The sequence below is a fragment of the Anopheles bellator genome, chromosome X (genome assembly GCF_943735745.2).
Source record: "Anopheles bellator chromosome X, idAnoBellAS_SP24_06.2, whole genome shotgun sequence".
NCBI lineage: Eukaryota > Metazoa > Arthropoda > Insecta > Diptera > Culicidae > Anopheles > Anopheles bellator.
The window spans coordinates 7947305-7964923 of record NC_071287.1 but is presented as its reverse complement, the minus strand read 5'-3'; the positions used below and the strand labels follow the sequence as shown (position 1 = coordinate 7964923).

Sequence of the window (17619 nt, the reverse complement as noted above, 5' to 3'; positions counted from 1 at the left end):
TCTCTCTCTCTCTCTCTCTCTCTCTCTCTCTCTCTCTCTCTCTCTCTTTGTTTCGTCCCCCACGTTGCTTGATCGCTTTCGCCGGTCGTACGTGTTCTACACCTTTTTGTTTCGTTTCTTCTTTCTGTTGTCCGGTTTCTGTGTCTTCTTTAATTTTAATGTTTTCTTTTGTTTTGCCTCCATTGCTTCGTTCGCTTTTTTGCTTTACCGCGTTTCTTTCGTTTGTCGTTTTGCCTGTTCCTTTGCTTGCTTCCCTTCTTTCGATCATTCCGTTTACATCATTGTTTTCGGCTGTGTTCCATTTGTTGTGCGTCTTTTCCACATACGCTCGTGTGTGTAACAAAGGTGTGGGTGTAATAAAGTACATATCCCTCATCATCCCGCCCGTATAGTATATAGTTCGGATGCTTCTGCGTTTGCTTCGATTTCTAATTCGCCTGTGTCTCTCACGTCGGCTTTTCACCGATACGCGGATCACCCCGGGGCTGGCGAATGGCGTGATGTGTGATGTCAAAAGAAAAGGTGCTGACTCTCGACGGGACTCGGTGGTGGTATTAGGCAACAAAGAACGCGATAAAATCTCATTTGGCCTAGCCTATGTCACCGCAACGCTGGATGTGGATATGCTCATCTAAAGCGTTGCACCAAGTCAAGTCGGGAGCCAGTTTCAGCTTAGACATGAACCATGCTTAAAACAGCGGCACGTCCATGAATATCCGCAATTACGGCCATCGCAGATACAGTGCGGAAGGCGTCTGCAATCGATTGAGGATCCCCAGATCCCCATGCAACTAGCGCATTGCTTTCGATTTGGCACCAAATCCAAATTTCATTCTTAGCTGGATCAAACGTGGTTGATGTCTGTACTAAAATTGGTTCCTGGCTTGACTTCCTGGAGCAACGCTTCAGGCGCTTCCAACCCTCACGTCAAGTATTCCTGGCGAAGCAGGGCGGGTTTGAAAAAGCTCTTGCCACAAGAAAACTGTTGCTGGAAAATGCTCACTGCTCAACTGGAACCAACCTGCCAACGAACCGCAGTATTGAAGTGTGCAGGCACGCAGCATAAAGCAACACAACCAAACGTCCGGGTGGCAGACAACGAAGGCTCAAGAAGCCACACAGGCTTCATTAGAATAGTCCGGGGCAAAGAAAACAGTAACAACACCAGAACATGTTCCCCCGCGGAACCCTTGTGCGCAACCACCAGAACGAACGGTGCTCGTATTGAGGACTAGATGGGGGATTGGCGTGAGAAAGAGTGTCTGTTTTGGGTGGGCTCCCTCCGGCGACGGGAGCCTGGAGGCCGCCGAATAGATGTGCGGGTGTTCCACCGACACTGGATCAGCGTGGAAAGAACGAGGTCAAAGTGCTGGCGGGTGCGCTTCGTTCACGACCGAAAATCAGGGAATCAGGGAATCAAACACCTTGCCGGGAAGGGAACAGGGTACGAATCGGGCATGATGTGTGCGTGAGGTTTGCAAGAAATGGGCAGTACCAAAAGGGGACAAGAAAAATAACGTGCACAACAAACACACACCACCAAAACACTGGAGCAAAGCACAAGAAAACGTGTCGAACGAAGCTGCAAAGAGATAGGCCAAGTGTTATGCTGTTGTTAGAGAATGAAAGAGAAAACTGAAAACTCACGGTTGCATAGATGCACTCCATGTTGCGCTACTTGGGCGAAAAGGTTTACAGTGCACGTTCGCGCCTGTACATTGTTTTAGCACCATCGCCACCATACACACACACTCACACACACACACACACACACACACACACACGCATACTCGCTCATGTACATACATAAGCTGTTGGGTGACGCAAACTAATAGAATGGTGGTGGGGATCGATGATTTTTACGGAATCAAGGCAGGCAGGCAGGCGGGCAGGTAGGCATATAAACGCGACGCCATAAGCATAAGCGGTTGATCGGACGTCCGCGGTACGGGCGCGCGTAGGTGGTTAACACCCTGGGTGGGCTGCCCGGGGGATGGACCGCGCAGCTCAAGAAGCCTTTTCAGTTGCCTGAGGCTCGGCACGCTCGGTGGTTGCGCGTGCGCTCGGTGCGAAGAAGTTTTGAAGCTCCGGCACATAACACTAAACTTGTGCGCTACCGCAAGCGACGTACCCGATCCTTCGTTCCGTTTCCGTTGATACACATACATGGTTCGATTCTCGATTGCTTCTGCTGGCGGGCGGGTGTGAGCTTGGGTTAGATGTGTGCAAATGTATGCTTCCCGTGTCCGCGCCCGTGTGTGTGTGGATTTGGAAGGAGTGTTTGTAGTTGAATATTGCTGCACTGTTCTGCTGTTTCTTTTAAATTATTGTTTTGCTTGGTTTGCTTGCAGGTTCCAACAAGTTTTCGACATTTTCGTGCGTGAAAACAACGCACCGCGGATTTGCCTTATGCCCTGCGCTGGCGGGGGCACTGTGCCCTGGGCGTTAAGACAAGTTGGTGGCGGTGACGGCGGCGGCGAACGGGGAAAGTGAAACCGAGAGAGACTTGTGTAGCTCCCACCGCCACTTCTGTGTGACGCGTACCACAAACCAGAATCGTTCGTGTGTGTGTCAGTGGTTCAGCCTATTTGCGTATATGAAATGTTGTTTGAAACCATATTACAGTTCTGGTATGCCATGCCACAAGTGAGCGGACGACCCGAATGGCGACCGTGAACTGGGCTCGTGAGCAAAACAAAACAATTGTGAGCATCGTGAGTGTTTTCGTACGGTCACCAGTGGTCCACAGCTCAGTCCTGGGCCCTACTCGCGGGTCAAGTGCATCCGAAGTAAGCGGGCGAGTGTATCTGTAGTTTAGGAGACTTAAACGAGCGTTGAGGTCGCAAACACGTCTTCAATCAACCTCACGCTAGGTGGTGTTCATCGACGACGACGACGATCGTCGTCTGGTGGTGGTGGTGACCAAAGAAACGAGGAAGAACGCGCATCGAACCAGCGGAACAAAATGAAAATACACCATCGTCAAGCACGGGTAACGGGCAGCGCATTAAACAATCACAACCCTCATAACCGTCATCACCGCCAGAATCAGCATCCACTTTACTATCAGCACACCCGTCAGCATCAGCATCAACAACAGCAACGCAATCAACCGCAGCCACTGATCTCGCAGCACCATCGCGACACCACTGTTGACTGCCAGAAAATTAGACACTTATCACTACCGTGCAACTGTCGCCGCCGCCAACGGGAGCAAAATATCGGATTAGCCCAGCAGTCGGCCCCCACGTCGACCACGTTGTTGTTTTCAGCTCGGCGTCGGATTCGAAAGTGCACGCAAGTGGCGTCCACTCCGCCGAGTGCATCCTTCCGTTGGGCACTAGTCATTGGCCACGGGTGCAGCAGCGATAATCACGATCGAACGTGAAAAAATAACCAGACGATAGCGTGTATTTATACGGGCTGCAGGTAGGTGGCCGCCTCCCTTGGATTCGCCACAACCAGGCGATGGGAATCGGACACATCTTTTGCGAAACTCACGTTAAAATCGAACATCTTTTTTAGCTTCCATCCGTGTTTGTTTACGTCACTGACGTATACCGCCGAGCTGAGATCCAACCTTGCGCGCACTAAATCTTTCGCGTCAAGAAAGCTCTCGAAGGATCGCCGCCCGTTGGTTCAACTGCTTACACCGTTATTCAGAAATCGAAGAATCCGAAGCGAAGCTAGTGTGTGCCTGTGCTAATTTTCTACGGCTACGGTGGTAGGTATTTTCCATGATTTCTGTTGCGCCTCCTTTGTTGCTTTGCTTGTTTCCTTTTAGTTTGACGTAACACGAATTCAAAAGGCTTGTACATTTTTCTCAGGGAAAAAGTCCAGAGTTACAGGGTTACAAGGCGGTTTGCTGCATGCATGTTCTGTCACTGTCTACAGTGTATCTTGAATTCGAAAAGAAATTTGCTGAATACGGTTTGAACATCGGCCACCGTTCATTTTGAATCAACAAGATGCTCGCACCGCCGTACGTTCCCTTTAGAAGAAACCAAGATGAGCAGCCGGGGCCACTAAGTTCGAAAAAATGCTACGAAAAACACAAACCACATAATCATAACTCATAACACATCATGAGTTGTAGTATTGCGGAGCTTTGTTGTTGTAGAAAGTGGATGCTGCTGACAGCTTCCCCGTCGTGCGTAGGTGTTCGTGAAGGGGGGGAAGATAGTTTTCTATGTTCTTAACTGGACTTATCGAATATAGCGCAGCCACGGACGTAGGGTCATTCTAAGAGCAAAAGTGAGGCAGTGCGGACCTGCATTTGATTGTCGAAAAGAAAATTTGTGCCAGATTACTGCAAGTATATAATTTATCAGCTTTAGACAGCAATAATAGAATTCTGTGAAGTGAAGTTGCCCGAAAGTTTCAAGTTCCATGTTTCGAGTCCTTAAACCAGCATTTCGCATGCAGAATTTATGTTGCGCGTCTGAACGTGCGTGGCTGAACGTGCGCGTCTCCATCTTGTTTCATCTCAAAAGGTACGCGTTTTATATTATAACCATGGACGTGTGGTCCTTCTAAGAGCGAAAGTGAGGCAGTACGGACTGGCATCTAATTGTCGAAAAGAAAATTTGTACCAAATAACTACAAGTACATTATTTATCAGTTTTATCGAGCAATAATAGAATACTTTGAATATTTACTACGTGGAAACCAGGAATTCGCAAGCAGAACTAATGTTGCGCGTCTGAACGTGCGCGTCTCCATCTTGTTTCATCCCAATAGATACGTTTTGTTGTGCGGCACCAACGATCTTGAAAAACACGACAGCTCCCACGAGTTTGATTAACGAATTGATCGTAGAAAATAGATCTCGTGTGCGAATAAGTTTGACGTTAAACAGAACGACGGTGCTTCAATTTCCGGCTGTGTGCTGAGCCTGAATTTCATTTCCACGGCGGAAGCTAAAAACAAAAGCAATGAACGCAAGTGCTTTGAAGCTGGGTTTAGTACTACTCATTATGCTGTCAACAGTTGTGAATTACACAGGTAAGTGTGGTGCAAAAAACTCGTAAAATAGTTATGTTTGATAATTGGGTAATAATTTTAACTGTTATAGAGGTTCTGTAGTTTTTAACCTTTGACCCCCAACTTGGCGCATTGTTACGCAAAGAATAATCGTTTCATCCTGTACAATGGACGATGAGCTTAACATTGGTTCGGCCTGCCGTCGATGCCGTCGGGGGTTGCTTGTCGATAAACAAAATATTTAGCCACTAAGATGGCGATCATGTGTGTGTTTTAAAATAAAATTGTTCCATTTCTCCGACGGGAACTAAGTTCAGCGGCTAAGCGTCATGAACGAACTTCTCTTTTTTATTTTATACGGAACTTAAGTTGAAGCCAAACCAGTGACACTGAACTATAAAAATTCTTAAACAAACATACAAACAAGATTTAAAAATAAATACTACGCCGCTTTTTGTTTGCTGTGGCTTGTTTAATAGCCTATGGGTACGAGAAAATTGTTTGATCCCTAAACGAGACAATCGCAATGAAACTCTTTTTTTCCCCGGTTACCACCACGGGGCGTAGTTTTGATTAATTAGGGAACGAACGATTCAGGGTTCGTAAGAAACTCACTCTCGAGATAAGGAGAGAGAGAGAGTGGAGATGATTAAAAGGAAACAGAACAGCATAAAAAGAAAATTTAAATTGGAAGAAATTAACTAATTTCTTTTTAACTAATTCGACTCTAAACGAGAGCGATACTGATTGTGGCGAACACCATGGAAAAACTCTCGACCAAAGCTAATGGAATTGTTTTTTTTTCTATGATCGAAATCTTTTCGCTTTGTTAAACTGCACAAGCAAATCTGCCTTTTTAATATTTTTCTGGTTTCTGTTTCGGACTTTTCACCAAAATTTTTGAATAGTACTAATTTCAGAGGGTTTGTAATTATATCCTCCTCACCACAGTATGCCGTTTAGTGAATTTTATACGTGCTTGATATCAAAGTTATTAAAGTATGTTTTTCGCCGCAGTTTGATAGCTCCCTTGCATTAACAATTGCATTAACCATTCGCATTAACAATCTTGCGCCGGTAGATCAGCTCGCAAACTAAGCTAACTCAATTTTTTTTTTATATATTTAGGAACGGACTGGGCCGTATTTTTAAGCTAACTCAATTGGTATTTACATTTTGATGGTTTCGTAGTTTGATTACTTTTACGGGGTATGATACGGGGTGTGATTTAAAAAAAATTTATTGAAATGATGTTCCAGTTATACTAAGTTATTCATTTCGTGTGTCTCTCATTACTTGCTGCAGACTGCTGTTCTAGCAGATCGATGCCCAAATCGAGACCCCGGCCTGTATCGCACTTTCGCGGAGTAATAAGCACAACATCGACCACTACCATCTCCACGGTTACCCAGATCCAGCCGGACAGCTCCTCACCGCCCGAGACAAAATCGACGGTGACGGACGCACGTTCTCCGGCTGTTGATGGTGGTGAGCAGCCGGTGGCAAGCTTCGATTTCCCCAACCGTAGTATCAACCCTGAAGACGAGCGCTTGAAAAAGATCAACAAGGAGCAGAATCTACAGCAGCAGCCCCGTGTAAACGGTGCATCACCGTCCCGCAGCATTGGTATCGGCGACAAAGCGCAGCTGATGCGCATGGGCCGCTGTTCGCCACTTTTCGAGGAAAACTATTGCCTAAATGGCGGTCAATGTTACAACTTCACCATTGCCAACTCGACGATGCCGACGTGTGAGTGCGCTGATGGGTATATGGGTGAACGGTGCGAATCAAAGTACCTGGATGGCACATACCTGAGCATGCGCAAGCCGAAGATTCAGATCGAAACGGCCGGCGTGTATTACGGGGCATTTCTCACCCTGATGGTAGTGCTCGGTGTGTTCTACTACTTGCACTTTTTCGGCAATCGTCACCGTCATCAGCCGCTGGACAATCGCGCGGCCTTGTTTTGGCGTCTGGTACGAATGTAAGCAAGTAGTGCAGTGCACCCGTAATACCTCCGGTATGATGCCATCCACCACCGTTACATAACCCTCAGTCGCAAAAAACTAAAACTAAGAAAGGATTTGAAATTGAACTACAGAAAATGCAAATTAACACAAGAAAATACAAACTTTGCATCGGTCTAGTTTGCAAACGAATTACATATTGATCTATAATAGTGGCAAAATTAACCTAGAAAAACATGACCCACGAACATGCATACAACAACATTCTATCTTACAACAATCTAAAATCAAAATTAGAAATCGAGTTGAACAGAATTTGTGATTGTTCGCCTGGCGGGGTTGTAAACGTCCGGCGACCGACGGCGAACATCTGACCTAAGAAGATCCTTCTTCCTTCTGCCACACGAATGTGTTACAAAAATAATGGTGCTGTCAATTAGCTTTGCGTTTATTCCGATGTGAAATGTCTAAATTTACGTGCAAAACCACGACTGAATTATTAAAGGAAAGGCTGCCAGATTTTCAAATTGCCTATTGAACGAACTCCAATATGAAAAACACCAATAGCTGCACAAATACACGTGAAGACAACTAAATGACGAATAGGATATACTCTATTTTCATTCACGCTGCATTAGCATTAGGAGAAACACCGCAGCAAACGTGATGTTTATCCGTACGCACGACTGCCGTACGATTCTAGTGATAAGTTTAGATAAGACACTATGAGCGTAGTGATTAGTAAGGATAAATTGGATTTTTCCATAACTAATATATAACTCATAGCTAGAAAACAGCAGAAGGATACTCGGTGGCTGTGTGTGTATAGGTGTAGTTGTGAAGATAGAGTTTTCGATGAACAGGGAAGAAAAATCTATCAGAGTAAATTTCTTGTGTGTAAAACATCAACAGTAATAAAACACGGTAGAGATGAAGAGAAAGTAAGGGGATGATCGATGTGACTGTTGGTATCTGCCATCAAACACACTTCAAGCATCACAGCACAGTAACAGCCAACACGCACGTAAGCCGAAAGCTAGAGTTATACCCTTCATTTTCAGAACAATTCATGTACATAACAATTGAAATTTTTCCATAACTATCGGTAGGCAGATAGCGGGAAGCGAACTGAAGTAATACATTGATGTATAATATGCAAAAAACAGTAACCATCCTGTCTTGGGACGATACTTCCCCTTCGATTTTTCGATTATCCAACAACCGGGCTAAGGAAAGCTTAGGGTGCCTTACGTTGAACTAGAGATGAACAAGTTAAACATGCATGATTATACAATCCACTAAATGAACGTTTATCTAAACACTAAATGAACAAAATGAGTAGCACCGCAAAAATACATAAAATCTAAGCAAAAAATCCATTCAAGCAAATCCATTGGCGTTATAAAAACTAAAACGGTAGAAATCCTTAAAACAATATTATGTCATATTGGTAGATTCCCATCGAGGTGTGGTTTGCTGAACCTCCTTTGTGTAATTATCGGACCTTTTCTAATTTGTTCTTGGTTTTCATTAGAACAAACATTGCTCAACAATTTTTTCATCTGACCCACTACCATTTTATACACCAACGTAGTCGTTACTTTTCGTGAATCATAATTCCGAGTTTGATTCATTATTTTCCTATTTTGTTTGGTTATTCAATGTTTCTGAAAGTCGATACAAGTATAATTGATAAAAAATATTTTTATATCTGAACGGTAGTTTAACGGATTTTTATATCTGAGCGATGCTTTTCTACTGCTATTGTTCAAAAAGTCATGATGAAAACATGAGCTTATCTGTAAGAAATCATATCTATCAAAAACTATATAAAGGGAACTAATTAAATTCGATTACCTAGCGTTAACGAACACTATAAACGAACATTCCACAGATTCAAACAACGAACACTCAACTTTGCTTCGGTACATCATTGTTGGAATTGATCGAAAGATTTTACCATTTCACATTTACCCACACGCATACACATTCGATCTTTTATTATACAACATAGTGTTTCTCGAAAATAGTTGATGTAAATGGTAGAATAGTCATTATGCATTGTATTGTTATGTTTCCCTTTATTCTGTGGTACGTTTTAGTACTTCTATGTGTTCTCTTCTTCACGTTCCCAATCGACCAACAGGGGATCTTTTATAACTATGGTTTAAATCTTTTAGCTACCGGCTACGGTACGCTTCCGACTAAAACATAGTGTCTTGTTTTGTCAAAATTGCATGAAAAACGGTCAAAGGTTCCTTCATTAGAAAGCTATCTGATTGACAACAGAAGCCGGTTATGTTTGATAATGCCACATAGAAACAGTTTTCTGTCTACACAATTTCTTTTCAATGCTTAATGGTTGTGGGAAAATGCCTTTCCCCCTTCCCGATGAGATGATACGAGAAAGAATAATGGAAAAGTATTGAGTAGCACCATGAAGAAAACAGTATTATTGAGTATAATGTAATGACTACAATGAATGATACAAATTACATCCTTTTACCAAAAAGGTAACGAAGCAAAACATTTGTCACGCTGCATATGAACGAGTTACGTTATAAGTAGAGAACGAGACGGGTGAATGCCTTCAGAGTAGAGAGCGAAGCTTTTCCGCAACGTACTTAAACAAAATTTAACGCCTCAATAATTGCAAAATGTTTGAACTATCATCTCGTTATTCGTACTTATTCTTCGATAAACTTTCATTTTTCATCATCATTTAGTCTTAACTATTTGTCGATTGATTTTTTTTAATAGCTTTTAGATCATTTTTTTCATTCTTTCAAAATCATTTGTCAGGAAAACGGCGAATCGTTCGATGCTTCAACAAACAAGAAACACTTCTTCAAACATAAACATTCTATTTTAATAATTAATTTCGCTGAGAACTACCGAAAGAACGTCAGCGAACTGCCTTATGATAGTGTCCTTAGGTAGATGAAAAGAAAGGCTGAAAACAAAATATCGTCTTGCAAAGACCTTGAAACCACAATAAATCATTTGATAGATTCTGCATACACATAAATGCAAGTAATTTCCTACATATTTGTGTAGATATTTTGTAAAGTTTGCTTAAAAAATACGGAGTATTGGTAAAAGAATCAATAAATAAATGGGCGAACAAATGTGCGCTATTTAACAAAAAACATAAAATTATGATGAACGATCACTTTAGGATGGTAAACTTTACTTGCTGATGTACCATTCCATTCCCAAACTAATTCAAAAATCACTATCTTTTTAAAAGCCTACTTCTCAATGATCTAATTAGCGACGGTACGCTTAATCACCAGCACATACACAAGCACATTATCAACATTTGGTTCCTATCGCATTTAAGTTAAAACAATGTATGCATATATTAGCACATTCTGCGCCAGTTGTTGTACCAGCTGTCGCACCAGTACCAGTTGATTAATGTTGAATTGTTTAATGTGCTTTTGTTGGCACAGAAGGAATAAAGCGCAGTATCAAGCATCACATACTTACTATAATCGTTGTAGGAATATTGTTGATTACTTCATAGAGGAAGAAAATTAACACGCATACGGGTAAGTGTACCATACTAGAAGAAAAAAATGACAAAACGTGACCACAATAGCGACAACATAAGGCTTTTCCGTCACACAAACCTTCAACATCCCTCATTTTATATTGTGTTCTGTTGGTGCATAATATTTTGTGTATTGCTTTCAATCCGTTTGCTTTGAGTTTCGTATATATTTTGTGAGAATAGCATTTTTGCATAGTTTATGACAGTGTTATACAACAATGAATACATTACTATGAAGTAATTGTCTAAAGCCGTCTGAAGTCTGCTAGGTTTCACAAACAGAAGATGCCTTAAGCGTTGTTTATGAAATATGGATTGAGTATGGAGAAGAAGAGTCAATCATTATTCCACCAAAAAGTGTAGGCCGCCCAGAGGGTGATCAACAATCTCTTTCGACAATAAACTTTTTTGAAAATGTTGTCGATCAAATTGATGCTGAATCAAGTAGTTTGAGATAAATATGGCCCGGTCCGTTGTTCCAGGATTCTATAGGCAAAACAACAACAAAACAATCCACCTCAAAAATACGGTTAATGCGAGGATAACTCGAATAAAATTCTAATGTTACAGATATAGCAATTACAATTTTGCGATTTTTTTTCTGATCACCATCGCATCATCAACGCGCAACACACGCCTAACTGGTTGAATATTGTACGCCGATATAAATAGATACGTGAATCAACAGAAGTAGCAAGAGGTAATAGAGGTATAAAATCTAAGGAAAGCAAGGTTTTACTCAATGAAAACCGAAAGCTTATAACTATCATTTTTAACTACTGCGAGTGGCGTTAATGCATATAACTACTGTAGGAGAAACCAAAACTACCTATTTAGATCACGGTTGTAGGTCAAGTAACAACATTACATTGCGAACATTGTTACGAGCGAACATTATTGAGAGAAACTATTTACGGAAACTAAAAAAACAACGGAAAGTTAAAAAAAAGGATTTTTTTATTTATTTTTTTCGTTTCGACAAAGTCGTATTACAAGCACCAACTTTAACAGTTTGGCACACAGTTTGATGTACTATCAGGGTTCGAACCGATGTATTTCGCACATAAGCCGATGAATCGGTGATGATGATTTACGGAAGAGCCACAAAAAAATTAATAGCCTTAAAACCAGTAATGCACACTTATATTAAATATTGCTAAGCTGTGTTGCTGCGAGGTTCGCCTGAATGGCGCAAGTTCATCAATTCATTTTTTTATGTTCCTTTCTTCTTAATTTTTAATTATTGGTCGTTTGGTACTTGTTCGTACGCTGAAGTAAACTAGAGAATAGATTGGAGAGAAACGATCTGTAGTGCCTATAAATTAAAATTACGCTTAGAACATAAAGAAAACCATTGAGAGTCATTAAGTCGTAAACACACACTTACCCTAAAATGTATCTTCTCTGCTTTTGATTATTTCAGCGTTCACTCGAAGGACGCAAGACACAAATTCAACATTGCTCCAGACATTGCTTTTCGGATTATGTACTAATCTAATGTTTACTGTTCTATCAACTACGTTCACTGTCGTTTCGAAGTGAAGTTAAGCCTGGCTTAAAGTGGAGCAGATGCATCCTTTTAGCTAACTATAACTTATGCAACGATGAGAAGTTGGAACCAAATGCTCACTTATCTTAAATATGTCTTAGCTGTGTTTGATTGCTTCGAGGTTCGCTCGAAGGCCGCAAGTTCATAAATTCGTCTTTTTCATATTTCTTTATCTTTTATAAATTAATCCAGACATGTTAATATAATGAAAAATGATCATTTGGTACTTGTTCGTACGTACGAAGTAAACAAGAGGATAGCTTGGAGAGGAACAATAGGTAGTGTGCATAAATTAAAACTACGTTTAGAAAATCAAGAAGACCATTGATAGTCATCAAGTCCTAAACACACACTTCCCTAAAAAGGTATCTTCTATGAAGACTTTCGTCTCACAGCCTGGTGTAAAATTAATTAGATGTCTCTTTTTTACCAGCTATAACTTCAGCAACGATGCGAAGTCAGAACCAGTGAGGTTACTAACTAACCAGATAACCTTTTAGTTGCTATTTAGCTGTTTGTCCCTACTCCTACATGAGCTAATCACCGTTGTGGCTAGTGAGCTAGACTTCTTCTTCCTCCGATTCGGGCAAAATTTCGACCGGCAGAGACGCAATTGATTCGTGACTGTCATCGCTGTGCGACATTTCCATTTGAAATTTAGTTTGGTTTCCGTTATACAGCTTGCTAGTGTGCAGCAGAAACACCTCTACTCCGTGCATATTCGGTGCAATCTTGTTTAGCACCAACTGCAGAATAACGTCGTCTTTTGAACCGAATCCGAGAAAAAGCAGAAACTCGAGCATTGCGCAACGGTAGTGGTAGGTGCTTTTTGGATTGTGGACGGCATCATGTTGGTAGTATTTTCGCACAAGCGACCGAACTCGGAGCAGAGTAGTAGTTTTAATGCCGGTTGCCGCGGTTTGCTGCATAACGTCACTGTCATCGTTCTGTGGCAAGTAGCGAGCATACGTGAAGTACTTGCGGACTGTGTTACCTAATGCCAGGCAGAGACCATGGCGAAAGTTATCATCAGATTTGGTAGTGAATAGAGTGATGACGAGTTGTTCCCACATCGCCGGTAGCTCAGTATGATCGTGAACATTCGCGAAACTTTCTGCAGCCAATTGGCGCACTAAGCTATGTCGGTGACACAGTAGTTCCCAAAGAGCCAAACGAATGTTGTTAACCGTCTGCTGCTGCATAGGTATCCCGTACGCTCGGAATTCAAGTTTTGATAACAGAACCAAGACAGGTATAATATGCAATGACCATTCCTGGTTCTCCTGAAGTACACGTATCATGAATGACATGCTATGGTGTAATTTAAGGCACAGCTCGTCAAGCGAGACGTACTTTGGGAGCCAGGCACATTGGTGATCAAAACACTGTTGCCGATGACCGGTCAGTTTAGTGACGAGCTGTGTGAATAGACCATTGGCTGCATTTCGCACAACCCAGTGGTTAGAGCGAATACTTACTAGCGCAACAATCAGTAGTTCATTAGCATACTCGAGTATCGTTCCGTTCAGTGACGCATCCTGAACGAGCAGCTTCAGCTGGTGCAGCTGTAACACACTGAGCTGAGACACAGGCTCGATATCCAAACTTTCGTAATACGCAGTGGCTAGCTCGCGCAGCTTCACATGTTCCTCAAAGTACATTCGCAGGAATGAACCATAGACATTACCATCGACATCGTTGCGTATAAAATTCCACACCAGCCACAGGTAGCCTCGATGGCGTCGAAGCTCGTATTGCTCCATGCGGGTGTGCAATTCAAGGCATGTCCAAAACTTTCGCTCGAAAAGCTGCACGATGACGTTCGGGTGAAAATGGCGATTGTGTTGACTAAGATCTTCGGCAATGTTGGATGGTAATTCGTCCGTGGCCATCTCTTTACTTTTCAACTGAGTGACATGGCGCACCAAAAGTCCTAGTGAATTGCCGATGTTCTCGATAGCGGCTCGATGGCAACAGTTAAGCATGCTGTTGATTAATACGTCCAAGCAAAGAGTCATCGTTTCTAGCGCTTCTTGCCGTTCCTGGTAGTGATCGATGAGCCAAATGGCGAAGTTTTTGATAAACAATGCTGCTGACTGTGAAGAGAGGAAAAGAAGGAAAAACACAAATCAACAAGAAACAATGAACGAACCGATACACCAGCGAACTGTATGCACTGTCCGACAAGCTCATTGTCGCGCAGGGCATACGTTTCGGGCTGGTCTTTTCATAAAAATGACACAGAAGGACACACTATCCGGCACGGATCAAGCAATACTCACACGTAAAGATTTCCACAATGCTGCTTGCAGTGCGCGTTTCGCCTTGACTGCTGCAACAGAGTCGCCTTCGGGGATTTCCACGGGCCACTTCGCGGACGTTTCCAGTAGCATCTGCAGGCTGCGATCCATAATGTCAAAGTTTGTTCCATCCACAGCGGGTTCTTCTGCCGCCGCTTCCGCCCCTGCTTCCGTCCCAGCTTCTACTCCAACTTCCCCTCCCGCTTGCTCTTTAGCTTCCGCTTCCGCTCCCGCTCCCACTCCGGCTCCCACTCCCGCTTCCGCTCCAGCTTCCTCTCCAGCTTCCGCTCCGGCTTCGGCTGCAGCTTCCCCTTCGACTGCCGCTCTGACTTCCGCTTCGGCTTCCTCTCCGGCAATCTGTTGTTTTGCCACATTAAGCTTCTCGACTGACAGATTAATTACATTCACAGCCAGATGTAATATGCGTTCAAATCCTTCGATCCGTTGCAGTAGCGGACGTGCTTGCTCGAAGCCGAAAAACGTTTCATTCGCTCGGTCCAGCACACGGTACAGCTGTCTTTCCGGGGTTTTCGCTGCATCCACGACAGCAGCAGCATAGTAATCGTTTTCATGGGTGTGAAAAGCAATCGTCAGATCGTATTCGATCGTCACTAAATCCTCAGAAAGTGATGCCAGCCATGCTTGACCAATATCCGGGCTGCTTTGGTCGCCAGAGTAGCGTAATGCCAGTCTGCCAAGTAAACCCGTTTGGAAATGGTACGCCGTCGATTTGTTGTACAGAAGTTTGAGCGTTGCCCGTTGAACGTCTTCGAACTCGCTGCGCAGTAAATACTGCAGTGTGTAGATGACAGATCGGTATGATGAGCCAAAACTGTCGAGCGTTAATGGTTCTGGCAACAGTGGAGCAATCCATCCAATGTTCCGGTGTGGACGACTCACCATTTGGTACGGGCTGGTCGGACGAAACTCAAAGAACAACTCTACAAATGCAGAGTACATTTGGAGCGCTGTAAGCGTAGGATGGTACAAATTAAGTTTGGGCGAAGATGTCAGCAAAAAATTGTTGTACATTTCAAACGACATAAAACGTGCCAGGATCAGTTGTGTATGTCGACCAACCGTTGATGTCACTGCTATTGTGGCTGGAACTTGATGCAGTAACTGTCGAAACTCCTTGACAACGGTGGTACACAGGTTACTATCGATTGATGTGTTAATCACATCCAGTGCAAACTGACTCAGTTTCGTCATTGCGAAGGGCAGCCACACAACGCATTCATTATCATCTGCTTCAATTACGTGCTGTGGCTTTCCCCACCCAACACTAATATGATGGGCGAGCGTTTCAAACAGTAGTCCATACGACAAAGATGATGGTTTGGCCTGCTCGATCAATTTACACAGCAGAACAAGTAAGCCGTGGAGGTTCGAGTGCGTTTCAAATTGTCGCCGAAATACTTTGGCTACAAGGTAGAGCTTCTCGTATGCAGATTGTAGAAAATCGGGCAAACTATTCAGTGCTTCGTCGGAGTCATTGCTATTCAGTTCTAGACGATCTAGTTCCATCTGCAGATAGATTTTCGCCAAATCCGTTGGTAAGAGGCAGCCGCCCCAATGTTTGACCATGTTGCGGCATAGGTCAATATTTGCAGTGCGCCACAACTCGACGATCACATTGTAAACGAAGGGTCGGTCTTCGCGAAGCAGTGTACGGACGAGCGTCTGTCCTCCGCGCATTAGGTGCTTGTAGTTAAGAGACAATTTAAGCACGTCGGCAAGTTCCGACATTGCCACACTGAGCTGTGGTAGTAGAGCCTCCAACGAGAATTGTCCTAGCAGCAGTACCAGTAGGTGAAACTTGTTACGGTTCAACCAAGACCATCGACCCACCAGCGGCAGAACATTGGACAAGGCGAAAGCCCTCACCTTCAACAGATGTTTGAGCAGCGCGAACATGTGTTCGCGTGTTCCGTAGTACGGAGATTCAAGATTCGCCAACACTGCGTGCCAAACCTGGTCAGGGCTGTGATGACAATTTGCCACGGAAAAGTTTAATCTGTCGAAGTTAAGTATGTTTTCTACAACCGTGTTGTACCAGCGCGTGTAACCGGCACTAGAAACCAACAGCTCCAGATTGCGTTCCGGTAGTCGACGACATAACTTAGAGTTGTTCTCGAACAATGAAGTAAAGTCTGAGCCTAACATACCCCAGATGATAATGCTCCTCTCGGCGGCAGTTTTACCGTCAAAGGCTGTTGCCTCATTGAACGGTACCATTGCATGACGTAAATTGTTGTAGTAGCATAAACGAAAGTATGACTTGCAAATAATCTTCTGCGTCGGGTATGGTATTCGTTCATCCGCGAAAAGACTGGCGAGTAGTTCGATAAGCTTTTGATTGCTACTGCTGGGAAGATTGCCTGCGCTGTTTTTTCCGTACTGCAGCAGCTGTGTTCTTCCCTTTTGCACGGTTATACCGGCCGCCGCGGCAGGTGCTGGTTTGCGGCAACGATGGGAAATGAAAATATCCTGCGAACAGAAAATTCCCATGTGATATACTCAAAACCCGAACGTTTGTCAGCGTTGGTTATCCCGTTTTAAGCGGGATGGCGCTTCGACCGACGGACAATTATGCGTACCTGACACACGGATATTACTGCTGGAAGCGATCTTGGTGGGTTCAACTGTTCCATCCACTGCGCGCACTGCATTTCGTAGGATTGCTCTACTTCACCTTGCACAAGGTGTGGCGGCATCTTGCAGAATTTTGAACTATTTTCGCTTGGAACAATTTTCTTCGTTGCACGAAGCAGAGCGTTGCGCGTTCTTTTACGTTCTTTCACGTTCGTAGGCCGGCTCGCAGGATTTGACATTTGCTGACAACGACGTATCCGCAAAGGGTTGTATTAAACCCTTTGCGAACTTTAACTTTAAGCAAACGCTACGAAACGTAACCTAGGAGTTTTTAATTTATGTCCTGTTGAGTAAATTTTTCAAGCGTCAGCCTCGGCTGCAACATATCGGATCTGCGATTATAAATCGTAAAAAAATCGTACCCTGTAGGCGCTCCACAGATCGCTACAACAAATCTACAACAAAGATACAACTACAACTACAACAAAGATAGCTTCCTGTTGTTGTTGTTGCATTATAGCGAAATGCATTATAAATTACATGAATTTTAAAACTGTAGAAAGCCCTAACATTTTATTTACTATACACCTGAAAGGAAAATTACATTTTTTATAAAGCTCTCCAACATATGTTTGTGAAGCTTCCGCAGGAGCTTTTCCGATTTGATTA

At 43.3% G+C, this 17619-nt stretch overlaps 2 protein-coding genes across 5 annotated transcripts in view; one reads left to right on the top strand and one right to left on the bottom strand.

Moving 5' to 3' along the window:
- LOC131213987 (protein spitz-like) overlaps positions 1–10597 on the top strand; it is a 12811-nt gene extending 2214 nt beyond the window's left edge. Inside the window, exons 1-5 of one of the 4 annotated variants that reach the window (XM_058208274.1) lie at positions 1291–1360; positions 2352–3429; positions 3526–3724; positions 4741–5004; positions 6289–10597. In XM_058208274.1, coding sequence (XP_058064257.1) covers positions 4935–5004; positions 6289–6971 — 753 coding nt within the window. In that variant the 5' untranslated portion in view covers positions 1291–1360; positions 2352–3429; positions 3526–3724; positions 4741–4934 and the 3' untranslated portion in view covers positions 6972–10597. Of the gene's footprint in view, positions 1–1290; positions 1361–2087; positions 2170–2351; positions 3430–3525; positions 3725–4391; positions 4494–4740; positions 5005–6288 lie in introns of those variants that run through there. The other 3 variants (XM_058208273.1, XM_058208272.1, XM_058208275.1) reach the window with 3 other exon arrangements.
- Positions 10598–11534: 937 nt separating this feature from the next.
- Positions 11535–17081, bottom strand: LOC131213447 (uncharacterized). The gene is made up of 3 exons (XM_058207487.1): positions 16956–17081; positions 14338–16845; positions 11535–14151 (listed from the first exon to the last, which is right to left on the bottom strand). The coding sequence occupies exons 1-3, from the start codon at positions 17070–17072 to the stop codon at positions 12616–12618; spliced, it is 4161 nt and encodes a 1386-aa protein (XP_058063470.1). The 5' UTR covers positions 17073–17081; the 3' UTR covers positions 11535–12615.
- Positions 17082–17619: the final 538 nt, after the last annotated feature.